Genomic DNA, 22,196 nt, shown 5'->3' with positions numbered 1-22,196 from the left:
CATTATATGTGAGTATAGTAATGTCTAAATTTTTTATGATCACACCAACAAGAATCTGTTATACTCCTTCTTTATAAAATTAATAATAATCTGGGGGACTGGAGATATAGTTCAGTTGGTAGAGTGCTTGCCTTGCAAGCACAAGGTTCTGGGTTCAATTCCCAGCACTGCAAAAAAAAAAAAAAAAAAAAAAAATTTATAATAATTAAAATTCTGTTTTTTTCTACTTTAGACACTTAAAAATGTAAACATGACAGTTTTATTTCAATAAGATGGCATTTGTTTTATTTAGTCAATAATACTTACTGAATACCAACTATGCCCTAATGTTCTAGATATATCAGTAAACAAAACAGAAATCCCTCAACTTTTGACACTCATTTTCCAAAGATATGTGTGCAGCTACTTAATAGGAAATAAAGAGGGGACGATGGCACTCACCCTAATACCTACATCCACAGTTTCCTAATACCTATATCCATAAAGCTTGAAAAATTAAAGTTATTTTAAAACCTGACTTGAACTCTTTTAAAGGCAAAAATCTAACCTGAAAGAATGTGATCATTCACAGTCTTCATTTATTCCATTTGTGTGAATAGTTGTATATTTTGCTATCAAAATGTTACACTTGTATATAGGCTGCTGTCCCAGATTCTGCTGTTTTATGATGTCTAATGTTATCATTAGTTTTCTGAGAGATGAATAATTCTAAATTCCAAACTATATTTAATCACAAAGATTTCACATAAAAAACTGAAGGAGTTTTATTATGCTGATTATTTTTCACAAAGTACTTCATTTACCCCTTATTACTATTTATTACAATTTCTATTAAGGCAATGAGGAAATCAAGGCTTTGAGTGGCTAAATAAGTTGTCTAAAGTCACACAGCCAAGTAATAGAAGAGTATCAGGATTTATATCTTTAACAAAACTTTACTGACCATTTACTTTCTGCTAGGCACTGTTTCAGATGCTACAATGGGTGAATAAACCAGTTTAAAAAAAAAAAAAAAGTCCCTAGTCACATTAAATTCACACCTGGGAGAGGACAAGCAATAAACATTTGTAAAATAAAAAGTACATCCTCATATTGTGATAAACATTTGGAGAAAAATGAAGGGTTAAAGAGTAATATAGAACAAAAGGGTAAACTTGCTATTTTATTTTATTGGTACTGGGGATTGAACCCAGAGGTGCTTTACCACTGAGCTATATTCCCAGATCTTTAATGTTTCTATTTTGAGACAGGGTCTCACTCGGTTGCTTAGGGACTGGCTAAATTGCTGAGGCTGACTTTGAACGTGTGATCCTCCTGCTTTAGCCTCCCCAAGTACTGAGATTACAGGCATGCACCAAACCTGGCTAATCTTGCTGTTTTAAAGAGGGTGATTGGGGAAGCCTCATGAATAAAGATTCCAACCTCAGTTTTTTTATTTTAAAATCTTGCAGTCCCAGAACCAGAATAAAGAAAACAAAAGAGCCCCTTCAGACTTCAACAGTGATTATATTCTCCCTTTCCACTTCCTTTTTATAAGCAATACTCAAACAGACTCTCTTCCCTCCTAGATATATTCTTGATGGCCAGAATGCTCCTTCTCTGCCTTTGTTTTGGCCATACTGGGGACTGAATCCAGGGCCTCAGAAATTCCAGGCAAGCACTCTGCTACTGAGTTATAATTCCCAGTCCTTTTTATTTTGAGACAGCTTCTCCCTATATTGCCCGGACTAGCCTCCAACTTGCAATTCTGCCTCATCTTCCAGAGTAACTGGAATTAGAGGTGTGTGCCAATGCATGCAGCCCTACCTACCTTTTTTCTTGCTTAGTTTCTACAACTTCTTTTCCCAGGAACACAAATACTAGGTTTGGTACCCCTCTTAAATGTTCCCAGAGTCCCTCTAAATTTAGTTTATCCCAATAAGTACCACAATGTATTGCCTGTTTACTTTTCTGACTACCTTTCTAGATTAGAGGGTCTTTTAAAGGCAGGGATTATGTCTTATTCTCCATATGTATTAGATGACTAGATAGACGGGATAGATGGATGGAAGGATGGATAGATGGAATGGATGGGTAATAAGAACAGAAATGGTGAAGATATAAAAAAAAAAAAACACTCAGATCAAAGGTATTGAATGCTATAGTGAAATGTGGTTGTCAACAAAGTCAATTTGGAACAGAGAAGAAGCAGTTAAAAGCAGGCTGTGTAATAAGAAATAGAGATAAGAACACAGCAGACACTACCTGAATGCAGAAAAGATAGTGAAAAACAATGAACAATCCTAAAGTCATTACAATTTGATTTGAATATATAAGAGGTTTAATTATGTTTCAGATTAATCCTCTAAAATTGTCTTGTTAACATTTCCTGAGCATAAAAGGTTAGACAATGGAAAAAGTCAACTCAGGAGTGGGTTACTAGATAATATAGGGAAAGTAGGATATAATTCCCAGTGCTCTAGATTTAGACCATAAAGCTAAGACGTGCCACCAAAAGAGAAAAGTCTGGATAGGAAAAACAATTATTTCACTAATTCTTAGCTGTATATAACTCCACCAAATCTTTCCTGCTCTTAATTTTTCATGACATATTGGAGGAAAAATTCCTGAGAAGCCAGAATAGGGTTATAGAGTCATGACCACCAATGGACGAGCTGAAGACTATGTATTTCAAAATATGTTCCCAGCATACTCATTCACCTATTTTTTCACATCTGAATGAGAAATTACCATTCACATATCTACTTTCTTAGTGTTGTTCATCATGAGCTTTCTCACCAACTATATGTATTTGTCACAATTTTTACAGTCTGCTCCTTTCCTTCTTCAACCTTACTGAAAAATAAAAAATAAATTAAAAATTAAAAAGGTGTAACTCACACATGCACGCTCTGTCTTTTGCCACATGATGCCCCGTGCTGCTTTGGAAATATGCCAGCAAGAAGGCCATCAATAGATAGTCTCTCAACCTTGAACCAGAACCATAAACCAAAATAAACCTCTTTTCTTTACAACTTAAAAAAGGGAAACACAGGGGCAACCCATTATCTATTTTGGAAGGGAACATTATTGCACAAGGCCAAAAAAGATCTGTTTGGAAATTAATAATAAGAAAAGTATGTCAAGTTCAATCTTCATGTGGGTGAGAAAGGAGGGTCATCTTTCAATTCTCTTTTTTTCATGTGCTATACATGATTATTTATTATAGACTCCAAATTTAACTGGTGCTTGAGAAAATAAGACAAAGGATTATTTCTTTTACAAGTTTAGCAAAATGACTTATTTTCCTTTCAATTAAAGAACTGGAGTTTAAGACAAATCTTAAATTCAAATTCCTGTAATTTTGAGTTAATGGTTGTACAGAAATGTTCTTAGATAAATATAACAGCCCAATTAATGATTTCATGCTAATCTTATATTTTTTTAAATATGATATGGTCTTTTTCAATGATACATTAATAACTTGTTCAAATAAGATCCATGATATTTTCCTCAATTATTTTTTAATATTTCAACTCAAAGACAACAAACAGCTTAGTTTCACAGTATACCAGTTAACTAAGTTACACAATTTTTCTTCAGTCTTACTATAAGGAAGCTCTTACTTATGCAATGGATACAGTATTATTGCATGGCTTCTCCCTATTGAGCCAAATTGTCACTGAGCAACTTGTTTGCATAATTGTACTAACCAACAAGGTAACATGCTTTTGTGAGAAAAATCCCCTGTGTATAGGTAAAACAAAAAAACAAAACCATACAGTATGTGTTTGCTATTCTGTTTCTCACCAAAGCAATGCTTATGAAGGTTAACATAATGAATAAGTATTACATGATTCAACAAGACAACACTTAAGTAAGATACTGACTTAAATATTTTGAGTAAGCCTAGGATTCTCCTAAAAGAATGTTTCAATCATATCAGTTCCTACAGGGACTACATCCTTTTTTTTAAAAAAATACATACTTGTTAAATAAAAAGGATATAATAAAATTGAGTTAGAGAATACATCTCTAATACAGATATACTACTAAACTAATTCTCCCTATAAGGAATAATTTATGGCCTAAAATGTATCTGAGTCTTCAATAATAAATCAGTAATTGTTCCACTCCCTTTGCTTCCCATTCTTTTACTACACTGCTCAAGCTTTCAACCTCATCTCTTCTAACTCTCAGAAAACAACTTCATCTCCAATCTCACAGAGAAAATTGAAGCCAACAATCAAAAACTTCCTCAATATTTTATGTCTGTCTTCCAACTCTGGTAACATACAGAGTGTACCTACACCCACCATCATCTTTCATTCTTCTATTCTCAGGATGCCCCCAGATCCATCTGAAGTCAAGACCTTTGGACTTAGAAGAAACACACACACAAAATCAATCAACCCTAAAACAAAGATGTAACATAGCTCTTCCTTACTTATTTCTATCACACCTTGGGCTATTCCTTTTTCCCCATCCTCTGAGGTTAGGGTAGAAGAGATGAAGAAATAGAGATTTTTAAAAATGTTGTTACAACACATTTAGAAGATAATTATTCTCCAAAACTATGAACTATAGTTTTCTCATGAAAGCTTCAAACACATAGATGACTCTATATTCTAGGGGGTGGAAATAATCACCAAAAAAATCACATAATACACATTAACTTTATTCTGGGTCCTTCGTTGAGAATATGCTCTACCAACATAAAGTAACAAGAAAATACAATTTGTTTTAGGATATGGTTTCCAGTATCATCACACTGCTTTCCTAAAGCTTTCTCTGAAAGAAATCCAAAAGCACACCAGTCTCCCACTTATTTACTTATCTCACTTATTCAGCCATGTCTGACACAGTTCTACAGTTAAGAAAGTGCTTGGCTGCTTTATATATATTCTCAAAGTGCTTCACTACCATGCATACAAATCAAACGCCCTTTATCACAGCTTTACCATGACTAGGGACTCTTTTTTTCCTTATGACCATATACAGATAAAATATTACAATCCAGCTTTAACATTTAAATATAAGAGAGACAAAAATAAAATTGACATTTGATTTATAACATATGGTGACAAATCACTTTCCTCAATAAATAAAGCTTGCATATCAAATATACTTCAATTACTAATTATGGTAAATAAACAAATGAGAATAGAAGGAAAAAAGTATAAGAAAGGAAGTAAAATTAAAAAATAAAAATAGAAAGGGGCAAAAGAAAAGGACTTAATCTAACTAGTTTGAACTACTAGTCACTTAAGTTATACTATAATTCACTCTCCAGAGAACTATCTGATTAATCACTGTTTGGAATCAATCATCTTTAAATTTTAGTTTCCCTAGGAAAGTAACCTTGACACAATATTAATATAGCTTCCTTAAAGTTGTAGCAGGAAACAAAACAGCCTATTATTCTGAGCTACCTGAAAACCTTGCCTTATTTATAAAATTAGACCAGATTCCCAAAACCCAGTTCATAATTTTTCAACTCTACCTAATTGTTCTGCTTTACATAGAAGTGTATCATGAGGTAAAAATAAGGGAGAGAATAATCTGAGTAAGAAAAATATTAAAAGGAAAGGATATTATGGTGTTTGTGTATATATGAAGATAACCTTGAAAAAATATAAATAAAAAAAAAATCCTTCATAAACATATGTAGGAAAATAAAAGCTGCTGCTGGTGCTCTCAATTTTCCTCTCATGAAATTCTCCCACTTTCATGTATACGTATGTAAGACCAAACGATTCTTCATCCTCTTTCAGTATTGTGACCTAAACAATGTACTATGTCAAAAATTTGAAATAATTCTTCTTTAAAAACAAATCAGTCTGAAGCAGCTGTGTAACAGTTAATTTAAAAATGGAAACTTCCATAAAGTTGATAACTTTACAGACTAATCTTATAAAGCACAAAACACCAGAGTTAATTCCTTCATATCTGTTCTACTAAATTATGTTCAACCCCTTTTTTTAAGTGTTGGAACATCAAAAAATCACACTGGTATCAATTATAAACTGAGACATAAATCATACTAGTTCCTACCTGAGAACTCCATCTACTTGGTCTTTGGTATAGCCTTTTCCACTTTCACCACCTCCAGATGTGCTGTCCTTTGTGCAATTGGGTTTGTTCTGATCACTAGTACCTGATGGTTTTCGGCAATGAGGGCTATTTCCAGCAGTGCTTCCATTTTTCATAATTATCTCCAATAGTGCTGTACAAAGATAAAGTATATTATGCCTGTTACATCAAGCTACATATATAAGATCTTGTAAAGAAAGTTATAAAGCAGACAAATTGTAAACTGTATACTCCAGAAAGACCTGTCACAGGGTCTACTAAAATAGCAAGGATTCCCTTATATACTTAACTATTTAAAAGACCATAATCACCATTTAAAAATTGAATGTTAAGAAATTTAAAGTTAATAACTTGAAATTACTATCATTTAATTATGTATGACAAACTTTCATTTGTCTAAGTAAAAGTACAGGATACCAAGAAAAAAAAAAAAAAAAAGGAGAGACAGTCTTTAAAGTAACCAATGAAATTACCTACAAAGAAACAGAAATTAGACTTCTTGTTTATTTCTCAACAGCAACAACAGAAGCCAAAGACCTGGAATATTATTTTCAAAATACTCAGAAAAAAATTGCTGTCAACTTGTGCTCTGCATTAGTCTTCCATAATGTGCACAAGATAAAAACATTTTCACACAAAAATGAGAAACTTTATTGCTAAGACTTGTACTAGATAATACTGTAATATTTACATTTCAGATAGAAGAAAAATGTTTCCAGTTAGGCTGAGGTACAAAAAGAAGGGTGAACAAACACTGCAGTAAATGTGTGGATATAAATCTAAACAATGAATATATGAAACAATAATAACTATGTCTAGGATTTTGCTTGAAAATGACCTGGGAAGCAGAGTCAATAAAAATGGGGATAGAGCAAATTTATGAACTAAGGTTGGCTGTATATATTGAAAGTGGTTAAAGATGAACAGGTAAGTCTGGTGCAGTGGGCACATCTGTAATCCTGGCAACTCACGAGGCTGAGGCAGGAGGATTCCAAGTTCAAGGCCAGCCTCAGCTACTTAGTGAAACCCTACGCAATTTAGTGAGACTCTATCTCAAAATAAAAATAAAAAGGGGTGGTGATGTATGTCAGTGGTGAAGTACCTCTGGTTTAAAGCCCCAGTAAAATAAAAAATAGAAGAAAAAAAGAAGGGTGATAAGGATAGGAATACTATTTTCTATTTTCTTTCCTTTTGCATATGCTTAAAATGTTCCATATTAAAATCTACACTAAACATTAAAAGTTAACAAAATTAAAAGGAAAAAAAGCAGAATAATTCATCATCATACTTTTTTTTTTTTTTTTTTTTTTTTTGAGATAGGATTTCACTATGTTGTTTCAGGGGGCTTTAAATTTAAGGTCTCAAGTGATCTTCCTACCCCAGCCTCCCAAATAGCTGGTCCTATAGGCAAATGCCACCACACCATGCTTTGTTGAAGATTTTAATACATTTCAATTAATAACCGACATAAGGTAAATTCAACCGGTGAATATTCATTTTTTACTGACACACAGGAATAAAAATTGACCATCTTACATCTAGACCATAAAGAGCCTTCTGAAAATTTCTAAGAATTAGTGCCATATGTACCACAATCTATAAGCACAATACATTTGAGTAAAAAGTTATAAAAATCTAACTAAAAAAACACACAAATGGGTTGGGAAGAAAAACATCTATACAACTCATGTATCAAAGAAATAATTATAACAGAAATTGGAAAAAACTTAGAAGTGAATAACAATGAAAATACTGTATCTCAAAACTTATGAGTCAACCAGATATCCACCTGCAAAGAGTTAATCTGAGCCCCCTTCATCACACCATACTCAAAAATTAACTCCAAATGAAGCATATACTTAAAGGTAAGAGCTAAAACTACAAAATTCTAGTAAGAAAATAAAGGAATAAATCTTTGTGACCTTATGGTTTAGACAAATACTCTTAAATATGACAAAATTACAAAAGAAAAAGTAGAAAAAGTGCATTTCATCAAAATTAAACACTTTTGTACTTCAAAAGTTATCATCAATAAAGTGAAAAGATAATCCATAGAATGGAAGAAAATATTTGCAAATCATAACTGATGAAAGAAATGTATCCAGAACATAAAAAGAGGTCTTATAATTCAATAAGGCAAAAAATACAATTTAAAAGCATGGGGACAAAGAGCCCAGCATGGTGGTGCATACCTATATTTCCAGCTACTCAGGAAGGCGAAGGCAAGAGGACTGCTTGAGCCCAGGAGTTTAAGACCAGTCTGAGGAACATAGGGAGACCCTGCCTCGAAAGGAAAAAAAAAAAAAACAACAACAAACAAAAACCATGGGAAAAGAATCTGAAAAGACATTTCTCCAAGAGATTTAAATGAATAACCAATAAGCACATCAAACAGTTGCTCATTGTCATTAGTCACTACAGAAATGAAAATCAAAACCACAGTGAAATACCAATGCACATTCATTAGAATGGCTTTAACCAAATGATGGACAATAATTAATACTAACAAGGATGTGTAGAAATTGGTACTCTACACTGACTGTGGGAATGTAAAATGGTGCAGCTGCTTTGAAAAACTGGTAGTTTTTTAAGATTACCATTTGACTCAATCTCATTACTAGATATATATCTAAGATAAATAAAAACAAATATCTGTATAAAACTGGTTCATGAATGTTGACATCAACATCATTCATAATAAAATAGTGAAAACAAATATCTACCACCAGGTTGGGGTTGTGGTTCAGTGGTAGAGCACTTGCCTAGAACCAGTGAGGCACTGGGTTCGATCCACAGCATCCCATAAAAAAACTAAACAAACCAAATAAAGTTATTGTGTCCATCTACAACTAAAGCTAGTTTTTTAAATGATGCCCTCTTCACTGATTCTACCTGCCTTCCTCTATTTATATGTAAATATTATACATAAATATATTACCTGATTAAAAAACAAAATGTGAACTACCTAGACAATGGTATATTATTTGAAAATAAAAAGAAATAGGTATAAGCATATGTACAACATGAACCATGAAAACATTAAGCTAAATAAAAGAAATCAATCCCCAAAACAATGCTGTATGAAATGTCTATACTGTATATCTGTTTATATGAAATGAACAGAACAGGTAAATTGAGTTAGAAAGAATGGTTGTTGCCAGTTGTAGAGAACAGGAGATGGCGAGGAGAACATAACTGAGGAGAAATGAGGTGTGATGGCTAATGAGAATGGGGTTTCTAGCTTCTTGTTCTTGAAATAGGGTCTCACTATGTTGCCCAGGTTAGCTACAAATTCAGGATCCTCCTGCCTCAGCCTCCTGAATAGCAAGCACTACAGGCACACACAACCATGCCCAGTCTGGGGTTTCTTTTTTGAGGTGAGGAAATTTTCTAAAACTAATTGTCATGATGGTTGCACAATTCTGTGAATATACTAAAAACCCACTTAGTTAACTGTATACCATAAATGAGTGAATTATATGGATGTGAATTGTACCAATAAAACTATTTTACCTATGTATATTAAATATTCCAAGTGTTGTTAGCAAATAGCAAACATGTAAATATGTAGATATTTATTATTTATATAAACTTTTTTCTACCAGTTCTTTTCCCTATTTAATGGAGTTAAGAAATCAAAACCTAGGAAATTTAGTTCTAATAAATTCTAGTTATAGATGGTATAGATAGAAATACTAAGTTTAGACAGTAATCTGTTAGTTATTAATAATAGAAATATAACATATATAGTCAACTATTAACTGTAGTTTAGTCCGTACTTAATGGAATCACAAGGGAAGTCAGCAGAGTCTAGCAGGTAGTTGTTCCCAACATTTAAAGATGAAAAATTTTGTGGGAATTCTGGAACAAAGGCTGTTAACAGCAGCTTAAATTTTAAATTTCTTCATATTCCCTCATAAAATCAGAGCGATTAAATAACAAAATAAAAAATTCATTCACAAAACCTCTAAATACAAGGTAGGGACAACCACAGCGAACAAGGTCTGTGGGGATATTATATTCCAACTGTGTGAGAAGCAGAGAATAGCAAAGGGGCATTTGCCAGCCGGAAAAAAAAAAAAAAAAAAAAAAAAAACAGAGAAAAAAACTTCAAAATACACAACAGGCAAAAGTGAGCAAAATATGTTAAAAAGAATGAGTTTTATGATAGCTATAATATAAAAATAGCATTATGATACCACATGAGTTCAAGGGTCCACAATAAAGACTATCGGGCACAGAACACTCCAGTTACTACTAACTGGCAAAACAATCAATCAAAATTCTCTTCCACAACAAGGAGAAACTGCTGGGAACAGGACCTAAACTGAAGAGGATAGGGACAAAGGGAAAAAAGAAAAGAGAAACTCCAGATTAAAGTGGTGAAAGAGAAAGGAATGAGACATTCTCAAATAGCAAGGTGTCATTCCTAAACATACAAAAGAGAAGGATCTCTGTGTATTTAGAAAGGTTAAATTAACATAACATAAAAAACAGTAAAAGAAAATTATGGCAGTCTAATACAAATTATTATAAGGAGAAATTAGTAAGTATAAAATAAATCTCTAAAGACAATGAATGCACACTACACGGATTTGCTAGTCTACTACTACTTCAAAACAAGATAAAGGGGCTTTAAGAAATGATACATGATATGAAAGGATAACATAAATAAAAAATTACAACAACCTCAGAAATTATCTATTCAGAACTTAGGTGAAAAAAACTCAGGAAAAGACCAAAGCAGAAGAAAGAGTGTCATAAAAACAACAGAAAACCTTATGAGAAAGAAGATATAAAAGGATGGAAATTTTAAAAATTAAAATTTTTAAAATTAAAAAAATTTCGAGAGAAAGTGGCAAATATTGATGGTATTTGAAAAAGATCCAATGTTTGGGACAACAGGCATTATGAAAAAAAAATAAAGGAATAAAACAAATATAACAATAATATATAAAAACATCTAAACTATACAATATAAGGCTAAATCACACACTAAGAATACTAAGAATACTGGCACGGCAACAAGACATATTCTAGTAAAATTAACTGGGCATATAGATGATAAAGAACAAATGACTAATAAAGAAATAAAAACTGGTGTGGTGGTGTGGTGGTCACTCCTGTAATCCCAGCCAGTGGGGAGGCTGAAGTAAGAGGATCAAAAGTTTACCCTCAACAACTATGTAAGACCCTGTTATGAAATAAAAAATAATAAAGGATTGGGAATTGTAGAGTGCCATTAGGTTCAATCCCCAGTACCACCAAAAAAAAAAAAAAAAAAAAAAAAAATATTGCCAGCTGGGCATGGTTGTGCAGGCTTATAGTCCCAGACAGGAAGCTGAGGCAGAAGGATCACTTGAGTCCAAGAGTTCAAAGTCAGCCTGAGCAACGTATTAAGACACTGTGTCAAAAAAGAAAGGGAAAAAAAAAAAAAAAAAAAAATCCCAGTTACAAAGAAAGTTAGTAGCTAAAGACACAGAGGCTGACACAACATAACCTGGGTTCAATTTATAGCCCTACTGTTAGAAAGGAAAGAAAAGAAGTCATTAGACTTTGCTCATCAGTAATACTTGCAAAAAACAATGGAGTAACATATTTAGATACCCAAGGAAAGAAAATGTGGGCCAAGGACTCTGTATCCACCAAACTAACAACATGGAGTAAGTCCACAGATGAACTGTTTTCAACATTCTAGAACTTAATGAGCATAGTTCCCATAAACCCTGCCTAGGAATCTACTACAAAACAAATTTCAGGAATCCAAAATAAGTTTATATTTGTGTATGAGTGTGTGTGTGTGTGTGTGTGTGTGTGTGTGTGTGTGTGTGGAGAGAGAGAGACGAGTGGTGAGCATTTAATGGATAAGTACTTACAGACTTCAGACTAAATAATGATGGTTGAAAGTATGTAGTATGTATGCTACATAGTAATGATGCTGTGTTCTGACACTAGATATGGTTCAGATATCTTAAAAATGCAATGTTGAGCTAAAATATTATTGGGTGTCTTGCCTTCCATTCTTTTTTGGCAGCTGGGATTGGCATGGCCCTGTGAGGCTTGGACCAAGGAAAATTATTAGGACCAAAGAGGCAGTCATTGCCAAAAACATAGCTAAGCTTGATGCCAACAAGGCGATTTTTCACATACAGGGGGAAATGAGTAAGTAAGTAGGGAACACTTTTCTCATTGCCAGAGAATAGCAATACAAATAGGAAAATACAGAAGCTACAATGAACTCTATGGTACTGCACTGAAATAGTAGTGTATGAATACATATATGTATGTGTGTGTGTGTACAGATCTCAAAATTAATATTGATCAAATTACTAAAGATGTGTGTATGTTCACATTCAAATAGAACACACATGTATATGTATACATGCTTATCTACACACACACGCATTCATGCATATACATATTTCCTAGTTCCATCCACTCAATCAGAGCAATGATACATCTGTAGCAATGAGACCTATCTAATGACTGTTATCTCAGTTTCTAAATACAACTGTCTCTTAAAGGAAACAGCTCCTTGGAGAAATAGCTGATTTCTAGGACAGAGAAGTACAAAGTATGAAAATTTTTTTGTGCCAGAAAATAAAAAATTTCAAAGAATGATAAAGACATGTTAAAAAGGACACAGGAGACAGTATGAAGGGGTGCCCACTGACTGAATCTGAGCACCAAAACAAATGATGAAAACAGATTAAACAGGAACCTATGAATCCATCCAGACAAATAAGACTAAATGCCAACTAATAAATATGAAAGGAATGATGGAATTAGTAAATTGCCATTTGGCAACCATTAGAAATTAATTCAGGAAAGAATAATCAATGTTACAAGGATATGGTAAAAAATTGTTGAGAAACAGAACATTTATAGTTTCAAAATATTTACCTACAAAATATTCATTTGTTACAACAGAGAAAAAATAAAATTTGTAGTAGAGAAAACTGGCAATCACCAACTTAACAAAATGATCAAAGTAATCTCACTAGCAAGGACCAAGTCGAAATTTGTATGTCTCCTGATGTGTTACACTAAGAACAGAATGTCACTTGTATGGTACTCTTGACAAAAGTTCATATGAGGAAATACCAGTCAAACTGCCAGAGGGAAATTCTAAAACTGGCTTATGCTCATCAAAAATGCCGAAGTGGGAGAGAAAATAAAGGATGCTATCTCTAGGAAAAAAACATGCCCACCAAACGAATGCAACACATGCTTTCCTGTCACAAGGGACATAACTGAGAAAACTGGCAGAATTTAAACAGGTGCAAGCATTAATTTCCTAAATTTCATGGTTATAATGTGGTTAAGAGTGTCCTTGTCTTAGAAAATATACACTGATCAGGGCACAGTGCACACACCTGTAATACTAGATATTCTGGAAGCTAAGGCAGAAGGATCACAAGTTCCAGGTCAGCCTGGGCAACTTAGCAAAATCCTCTCTCAAAATAAAAAGGACTGGGGATAGAGTACCAGTGATGACACACCCCTGAATTCAAGCCCCAATATGAAAATATATATATATATATTTTATGTATATAAATATATATATTTTGAATTATTCGGGGTGATGGGACATCAAGTCTATAACTGAACTATTAATTGGTTCAGGAAAAAGTACACTAAGAAACACTGTATGGATGTGTGTATTTGTGTGTGTGTGTGTGCGTGTGTGTGTGTGTGTGTATGCACATGTGCACAGGGGTGGGAGTGGAAGAGAGGAAGAATATGATAAAGTAGTGCTGTAAAATTTTTTAAAAACTGGAAGACTTAAGTGTATACAGCAGCTGACGTTATTCTTTGTATGAAGTTCGCATTATTTTTTAGTCATGTATTGCTTAACAGGAATTCAAGAGAATGTATTGCTAGACAATTTCATCATTGTGGGAACACAGTGTACTTATACAAACTCAGATCGTTGCTATCACAGGGTAATATAATGTTAGGGGTATATTCAATCTGCAGCTGACCAAAATGTTAGTTATGGGGTGCCTGACTGAGTATGTATAAATCTATCACTGTGACTTTTCTGTAAGTTTGAAATTATTTCAAAAAATTTAAAAATAGGAAAATAGGGAGAGTATATGTAAAGAAAATATAATTCTTCAATAATAATTTTAATGGGTGAGTACTGATAAATATTACCATGAAACTATTATGTATATGATATGACATGAAACAAATAATCATGAAGTATTCTATAATTCCCCATGTCTTTGAGAATCAGGATACAGTTGAGGAAGAAAGAATACAGAAATATAAATTTTAAAAGTTTATATAAAAATCCTGAGGTACTTAGCTGAAATTAGAAGTAACAGTATAAACACATAAACTGCAGTATCCTTAAAAAGAACACATAATCACACACAAACAACATATATTTTCTAGTTTTGAGCACTGAAAAAGCCCCAAACAACAATCAATCCAGATGTTAATCCCTAGTGCTCATATTGTGATGCAAAAACACTATTTTCTACTAACAACAAAAAAGTCAGGTATCCAGATCTACCACAGAAAAACATATTGAGGAGCTTGAACAGTTTGTTATAGCAAAGAGCAAAGTTAAGTATTAAAGATTACTGGAGGTTTGTCTATAGAACTCTGAAACTATTATTATAAAGGGGTTCCCACTGGCCAAAGACCAAAAAAATACTAACAATTGGTTGCTTTTAGAGAATAAAAGGGAATATGCTCCCTTTCTTGAAAAAATGATTTAAAAAAAAAAAAATCAAGCATTTATTATGCTTTGTCCTACTTGGACTATATAACTGCATAACCATGAAACAGGTGAGCGAAAAGTGTCCCTTTATTTAAAAAGTGTGAAGCCAGATAAGAAAATGATTATATATTTTTAATATTTACAGATTGGCCCCAGGATCTTATGCAGTTAGAGGTTATCTGCAAGTCCCCTTTCATTTTTAGCATAAATAAGTTCTCCCAGTGTTCTTTTTGATATCTTCTATGCTAATAGCTGCATGCTGGATATTACTAAAGCAGGATCATGCAGTTGTTTTACATTTTCAGCATTTATTATATGATGCTGAAAATTTTGTACAATTTTCTACACAAGCACTCTGCTTAACAACAGCTGTGAATACATTAGTTTACACTAAATACTCTTTAGTTCCACTGAGTAAAAATCTGGACAACTGATATTACTCGTGGGCTTCAAAATTCAGTTTCATCTTCTAAAAAGTGAAATCAAAGTTTCCTGTACTAACAATTACTGGAATGAATGCCTGAAAAAATATGATTCTGTTCATATACTGCCAGAATTTAGAACATACTGAATTTTTGTTTAATGTCATCTGTCACATGAACTGTCATTTGCTGTAATGTACAATATCATAAACAATAGTTGTGCCAACTACTTATAAAACAAAGTTCATTTACTTTTAGTTCTAAAACTCTTTGAGCGTATTTTATGCATTTACCTTCCAGATACACTGAGATGTTGACATGTGTGTTTAACTAATGCATATGCTCGGTTCATTAAAAAAAAATACTTATAAATTCAACACAAGGAAAAAAATCACCATGTTATTTTCATATTTTTTTTATATTTTTAACTCTAGTCACACTCATTGGCTGGACATTCAGCTTTACAGGCCATTTTAAATGAAGAAAACGTGTCTGCAGCTTAACTTTATTGTTGATATGCTGTGGCTATCCTTTTACAGCAATAAATATAGGTCCTCGGCATCATTTTTAACAGGTAAATATTATATAAATGCTGTGAAGCTTATTTTGTCAATTCCCACTGATGGATATTTATATCTTTTCCAAATTTTTGCTAGTCATAATCCTTAAATATATATTTTAAATACTTAGTGTGATAACTGAAAAGTTTCATTTGTGAAAGTGTTAACATCGAACATCTTAACAGTTATAAAACTTTCATTTAGTTATTTAACAAATCTTCTTTACTGAAAGTTATAAAATTTTACAAACAGGTATCATTCCAGAGGCCTGTACATGCCACAAGTATTTGTAAAACAGCATTAGGCATTATGGTAGTGAAATGAATGATAAAGGTAAAGGGCTCAAGACTTCTAAAGAGTTTTTAATCAAAAAAGAGCTTTTACACAGACAATAAAGAAATGAGTGCTGGGATGTAGCTCAGACACAGAGCACTTGTTTCACATTTGTTAAGGCTCTGGGTTTGATCCCTAGCACAGGGAGAAAAAAACAAAAACAAAAACAAAACAAAAAAACCAAAGAAATGAAATGCTACAAGGTAGAAATAAATGCTAAATAACTAAGCATAGAATGTGGAGTTCAATCCAAACAAATTAATCCTAATTTAAAGCAATTATTTTGTACTCAAATAAGTATTTAAAAAATGGCATGAGACAAGTACACTAAAAACTGCAAAGCATTATGCAGGGTGTTTTTATTTTTTGCCATAATAATAATAATAATAATAATACATCACATTCTTATTGCAATTAGGATAATAAAATATCCTCACAATAACTCTGCAAAGAATAGATGGGAAAACTGAGGTTCAGGAAAGGAAGGGGGAAATGACAGTAACTGAATTATTTCCATTAGATACTTAACATTTCTCCTGGAATATAAACTCCAAGAAAACAAGAACTTTGTCCTATTATGCATTGAATCCCTAGTTATTAGGATACTGCCCAGCACAAAAAAAAATATGTATTCAAAAATACATCTCCATTTTATAGATGAGGAAATTGAGTTCAGGATGATTAAATGATCTGCCCAAGATCACACTACTATTTAATTAAGGTTCAAACCCAAACTCAGTATTCTTTTTTCAACTCTAATGTCCAAAATAGTTTGACTACTAGATGAAATTTGGAAATCATTTTGTAACACTTAATTTCATCATTCAGAAATAACTTTAGAATATATAATTTGTACTCATTACTAAATTTTATTGAAGTCAAATAGAAATAAAATGCTATTATTGTAAAAGGAATAGGATGGAAATACTCCAGATGTATAATGTTCAAAGTGCTTTGCCTATTACTGTGAAAGGGGAGAGAAATTTCATTTTTAATAGATAAAATTTTTAAATAATGTACCAAAAAGTAAAGGAGGAAAATCTATACATATTATCTCTCACATGAGGGGAGGAAGGGATTACTTTAATTGATATTGTGCAGATAAATGCTGCAAATTATAGATTATCCATCCATTAAACTTACCTACTCATTAAAGTAGATGCAGAATGGTCTTTTTTGAAGCTATAGGCCACCATTTGATTCCAAAAACTATTCTATTCTGAAAACAATAAAAATGCTTTCCTCTTTAAACAATAATCTATACTTCAATCTGTCTCCCTATGAAAGGCTCAAATATTAAAACAGCAATGTAAAACATTAAAACAGTGAGAATATAAACTTTTACCAAAGTCCAAAACATAACAATAATTCAATAAACATGCAATCTAAGAAGCCAAAATATAACTTACTTTCTCCCTACTGAGATTATTTTTCTAGAATATTTATATATTCTGTGTGGTATCTATGCATGTATAGTAACACTTCCAAACCTAAACTAGACTCATTGTATGAAAATATCTAAAAGTTGTACAATTCAAGAAGTTCACTGCAACAAATACATTCAAAATAATATTGTCAGATAAAAACATGGAAAGCAAAAATATCCTAGATCCATTTGGAGATCAAGTTTTTCCTCAAGGAAAACTTGTCAATTTTTCACTCAGACTTCTTACCTGACAAGAATAAACTTTTAAAAGGATAAAAAAAAAAATCCCACAATTTAATTAGTACTCAGCCTCAGGTTTTTCCACTCACTGCATTATAAGAATAATGGAAATCATACTAAATACTTTCTTTTGCCTTACTACAGGTACATCTAAAAGAATTCAGTCAACTTTCTGAAATACAAGAGTTTAATGGTCGTACAAAATAGGTAACATGCAGGGAAAAAAATTTTAAATCATGTAACCAACAGTTTCAGTTTCTTTCTACGTTAAATCTTTTATCAGGGTCTTTCACAAATGTTCTAGATCTTTCCCTGTCCAGAATTTCTTAAATTATTTCAATAAATATCTTTTGAGAATATCTGATACAAAACAGACTTTTCTAAGTACTTGTACATAACTTTATTTAAGCTCACATCAACCCTGTGATGACATTTTCATCTCATATATGATGACAGCTAAGAAACTTGTCTCTGGTTACAAAGATGTCAGAGACAAAGTCTGCACCTCAACTAAGGTTTTTCAAATACCCCACAATCATACCCTATCAACTTTACTAGGTAATCACATAATGCTCTTATGGTACAATACCTTCGTACCACTGACTTTCACAATTATTTTTCTTAATTTTTCCCATGGTTATGGTCTTTAAAAGCAACAACTGTGTTGCACTTTGATATTTTACAGTGTCCTTTGGTAGACTGATTTAAGTTGTTTATTGGTAAAAGCATGACAGAACATTTAAGTTTGGGCAGGTTTTAGAAGTACTTAGATCATAACACTTGTAAAATGGAGACGATGCCAAAATTAACTTAGCACTTACTGTTAAATGCTTTACATGTTATTAACTATGCAATTCTCACACAATATATATATTGTCCCTGTTGTACTGATGAAAAAGCCAAAAGCCAGAGGCTATCCAACTTGACCAAGAATAAGGCTACAAGCTAGCTGATAAAGGGCCAGTCTTCAAATGTCAAGTTGTAGCTGGGGGCGGTGGTACATGCCTGTAATTCCAGTAGCTCAGGAGGCTGAGACAGGATCATGAGTTGAAAGCCAGCTTCAGCACTGGTGAGGTACTGAGCAACTCAGAGCAACTCAGTGAGACCCGTCTCTAAATAAAACACAAAACAGGACTGGGGATGTGGCTCAGTGGTCAAGTGCCCCTAAGTTCAATACTCAGTACCAAAAAAAAAAAGGTTGTTCTGTATAAAGTGCCTACTGATTTCAAGTTAAATTAAAACTGTTCCTCTAGGACTAGACAAATAAATCAAACAACACAATAGGGAGGATTCAAAAATAATTAACTCCTGGCAATGACTTCTTGGATATGACACCAAAGCACAGGTAAAAAAGCAAAAATAAACAAACAGAATTACCTTTATAAAACCTAAAAATTTCTATGCACTAAATGACACAATGAATAGAGTGAAAAGGCAACGTACAGGAGAAGGTATCCGCAAACCATATTATCTGAAAAGGTGTTAAAGTCCAAAATATATAAAAACTCCTATAACCTGATAAAATAACCTAACTTTAAAATGGGCAAAAAACTTGACTAGACATTTCTCCTAAGATAAATAAATGGCCAACAAGCATATGAAAAGATGCTCAACATAATTAATCATCAGGAAAATCCAAAACCAAGACCTTATATGAGATATCACCTCATATCATCTAGAATGGTTAATATGTAAACAAGACAGAAAATAAGTGTTGGTGAGGATGCTGAGAAACTGGAACCCTTGCACACTGCTGGTGGGAATATAAAATTGTGTACACTATGGAATAAAGTGGTTCCTCAAATATTAAAATTAACACCTTATCCAGCAATCCCACTATATCAGGTATCTAATGTAGTCAAATCCATGGAAAGAGAAGGTGTTGGCCAGGGAAAGGGGGAAGGGTGAACAGTTTAATTGGTATAATTTCAGGGTTATAACATGAAAAAGTTGAGAAGATCTCTTACACAATGTGAATATACTTGTTACTACTAAACTGTACACCTAAAAATGGGTAAGATGGTAAATTTTGTGTTTTTTTAAATTAAAAAACTACTTCTTTCTTTTCCTTCACCTCCTGTCCTTTCTGATATAGAGTTCAATAATAATGTTAATGCAAAGGATAGAGAGAAAAGCAAAGAGCACAAGTGTTTCAACAATGTGTAAAGTAACAAAACAATAGTCCCCACATTCTTATCAATGTTCTTAACCTGGAAATACTCTGAAACTCAAGCAAAATATTATCCGATGAGCAAGGCAATAGAGGGTAGTGGTTAAAAGCTTTCTGGAGCCTCAAAGCTCAGCTACTATTCTGCCTTTGCTACTAACTGTTGCGTGACCTTGGAAAGATATGTTCATTCATTCACTCAATAATTCACTCATTTGTTCGTTTACCAAAAATATTTTCACGTTGGAAAAAAACCTGAGAAAATGAATCCTGCACTTCCGTGTAAGACTGTTCTGAGTAAATAATTCATATAAAATGCCAGGCACAACTCTTGGCACCCTATAACTTCACGTGCGCTCACGCGTGGCTTGTGTGTGTGTGTGTGTGTGTGTGTAACTTTGAAGCACAGAGTAGGGCAATGAATAAGGTAATTTCAACTAAGTCTACTACACTGATACTTAGAGATTGATCTAATTTGTCGATAATTATGATATTATCGAATCAGATACTATTCAGCAAATCACTGATGACTCTTAACATTCTTTCGAAGTGTGCGCTCCTCTGAAAAAGAATCTGTCTCTTCTAGGGAAAAGCAATGTCATCTCGGGTATTCGAAGATGTTTGCTATGGATACAGCTTTCTACAAAGCCCAGAAGATGGTGAAATCTAAGATTAGCCATCACAGTTCCCTGATCCTCTCACTTCATTAGGGGCCTAGGCCTTATTTGGGGTTGGGGATGAGGATTCGGAGAGAAGGGGCCACATAATCAAACACCCATATAATAAAACTCCCCTCCGCTAAGACCGGGCCAGACAAGTCTCCTGTTGGGAGAATGAGGACTGGACATTTTCGAAAACGGGTCGGGGAGCCTCCAACTCTCGCTGTCAGCTAAGCGCCGGCGACCCGCAAGCAGGTTGGTGCAGAGGGAGTCGCGGGCAGCCAGCATATCCCCAGGCTGGCCCGGGCCCGGCGACCGCCGGCCTGCTCTTCCCCGGGGCCCCGCGGCGGCTGGCAGGCCCGGGCCCCGCCAGCTCCCGCAGGCTCCGTGGGGTGGGGGCGGGCTGCGCGACGGCAAGGCCCCGAGGCAGAAGAGAAGGGGCACTGAGGTCTCACCGCGGGCCGAAGGCAGTGGGTAGAGCTTCTCGGCCTTCTGCAGGAAGCGCTGGGCCTTCTCGCGGTTGCCGGCGTTCAGGGCCTCCCGGGCGATCTCGACACATTTTTCCGCCTCATCTCGGTTCCCCTCCATGGCTTGCGCCTTGTTCCCGTTCCTCGGGAAGCGCAGTTACGAGGGGTAAGCCGCAGCCGCCGCCGCCGCCGCCGCCGCCGCCGCCGAGGAGGCGAGGCCGGCCCGGGTGGGGGCGTGCGGCGGCGAGCTGGGAGGAGCGCAGGGGACCGCGGCGGCGGCCCGGGCGCACGGGCGGGCCTCGCAGCTCCGCCTCCTCACGGCGGCCTCCCCGCCCCCCGCTGGCCGCTACGGCGCGAGCTGCATCGCTCCCAGCCCCAGACGGAGCTCCCGGACCTGGGCGTCCCAGCCCACGTGGCGGCCGGTAGGAAGCGCCGACTGGCTCGGAGCCGAGGAGCCCCTGGAGCCAGCGGGCGACAGCAACCGGGGCAGAGAGGGGCGGGAACGCGGCCGCCGGCATCGGGAGCGCCGTGCCCCCTGACCCCCGGGCGCCGCTGGCGTAGACAGGAGCCCGCCTTGCGTGCGGCCTGAACAGCGGGGTGGGGGAGGAGACTCAAAAATTCCCAGGGAACAGAGGCCCCGCCTCTGGGCCCCTCGGACGTGGGAGGATTCGGTCAGGTGAGGATCACCGTCAGTCCCAAACTCAGCGCTTCCGGCACACGTCATAGCGTCGTTGGACCCTAACCCTGGGGCTTGCTTTACTGCCTCATTCTAACCCAGGAACCTCTGTAGCTTTCCGAGATACAAATTAAATCTGGAGTTTGCAATTATTCTGGTGAACGCAGATCCAAGCAGTGGTAATCCTAAACCGAAATAAAACGGGCCAGTTCTTTCACCTAACTACTAATACCTTCTTTTCCATTTTTATTACCTCTAGGAAGTACCCTGTCCTGTTAGTCTCAGTGATGGGAAGAGAACCATGTCCGCATTTCAAGTTAAAAAAAAAAAAAAAAAAAAATTTCAAAGAACTTATTTGTATCAAAATGCCAAAGATCCACTCAACCCAACCAGTTTTTATATGTTGAGTGGGTCAAGCTCTTGTAAGCAGCATCGAAAAC

The 22,196-nt window shown here is 35.0% G+C and overlaps 1 protein-coding gene across 3 annotated transcripts in view; it reads right to left on the bottom strand.

The window, feature by feature from the left end:
• DNAJB14 (DnaJ heat shock protein family (Hsp40) member B14) overlaps positions 1–21,365 on the bottom strand; it is a 44,310-nt gene extending 22,945 nt beyond the window's left edge. The window contains exons 1-3 of one of the 3 annotated variants that reach the window (XM_079153835.1): positions 21,069–21,199; positions 8,265–8,352; positions 6,034–6,205 (exon numbers count right to left, since the gene is read on the bottom strand). In XM_079153835.1, coding sequence (XP_079009961.1) covers positions 6,034–6,188 — 155 coding nt within the window. In that variant the 5' untranslated portion in view covers positions 6,189–6,205; positions 8,265–8,352; positions 21,069–21,199. Of the gene's footprint in view, positions 1–6,033; positions 6,206–8,264; positions 8,353–21,068 lie in introns of all 3 variants that reach the window. The other 2 variants (XM_079153834.1, XM_079153836.1) reach the window with 2 other exon arrangements.
• Between the last annotated feature and the right edge of the window lie 831 nt (positions 21,366–22,196).

Source organism: Sciurus vulgaris, assembly GCF_902686455.1.
Source record: "Sciurus vulgaris genome assembly, chromosome: 9".
NCBI lineage: Eukaryota > Metazoa > Chordata > Mammalia > Rodentia > Sciuridae > Sciurus > Sciurus vulgaris.
Note: the sequence above shows the minus strand (reverse complement) of the source record. Positions and strands in the feature narration are given on the sequence as shown.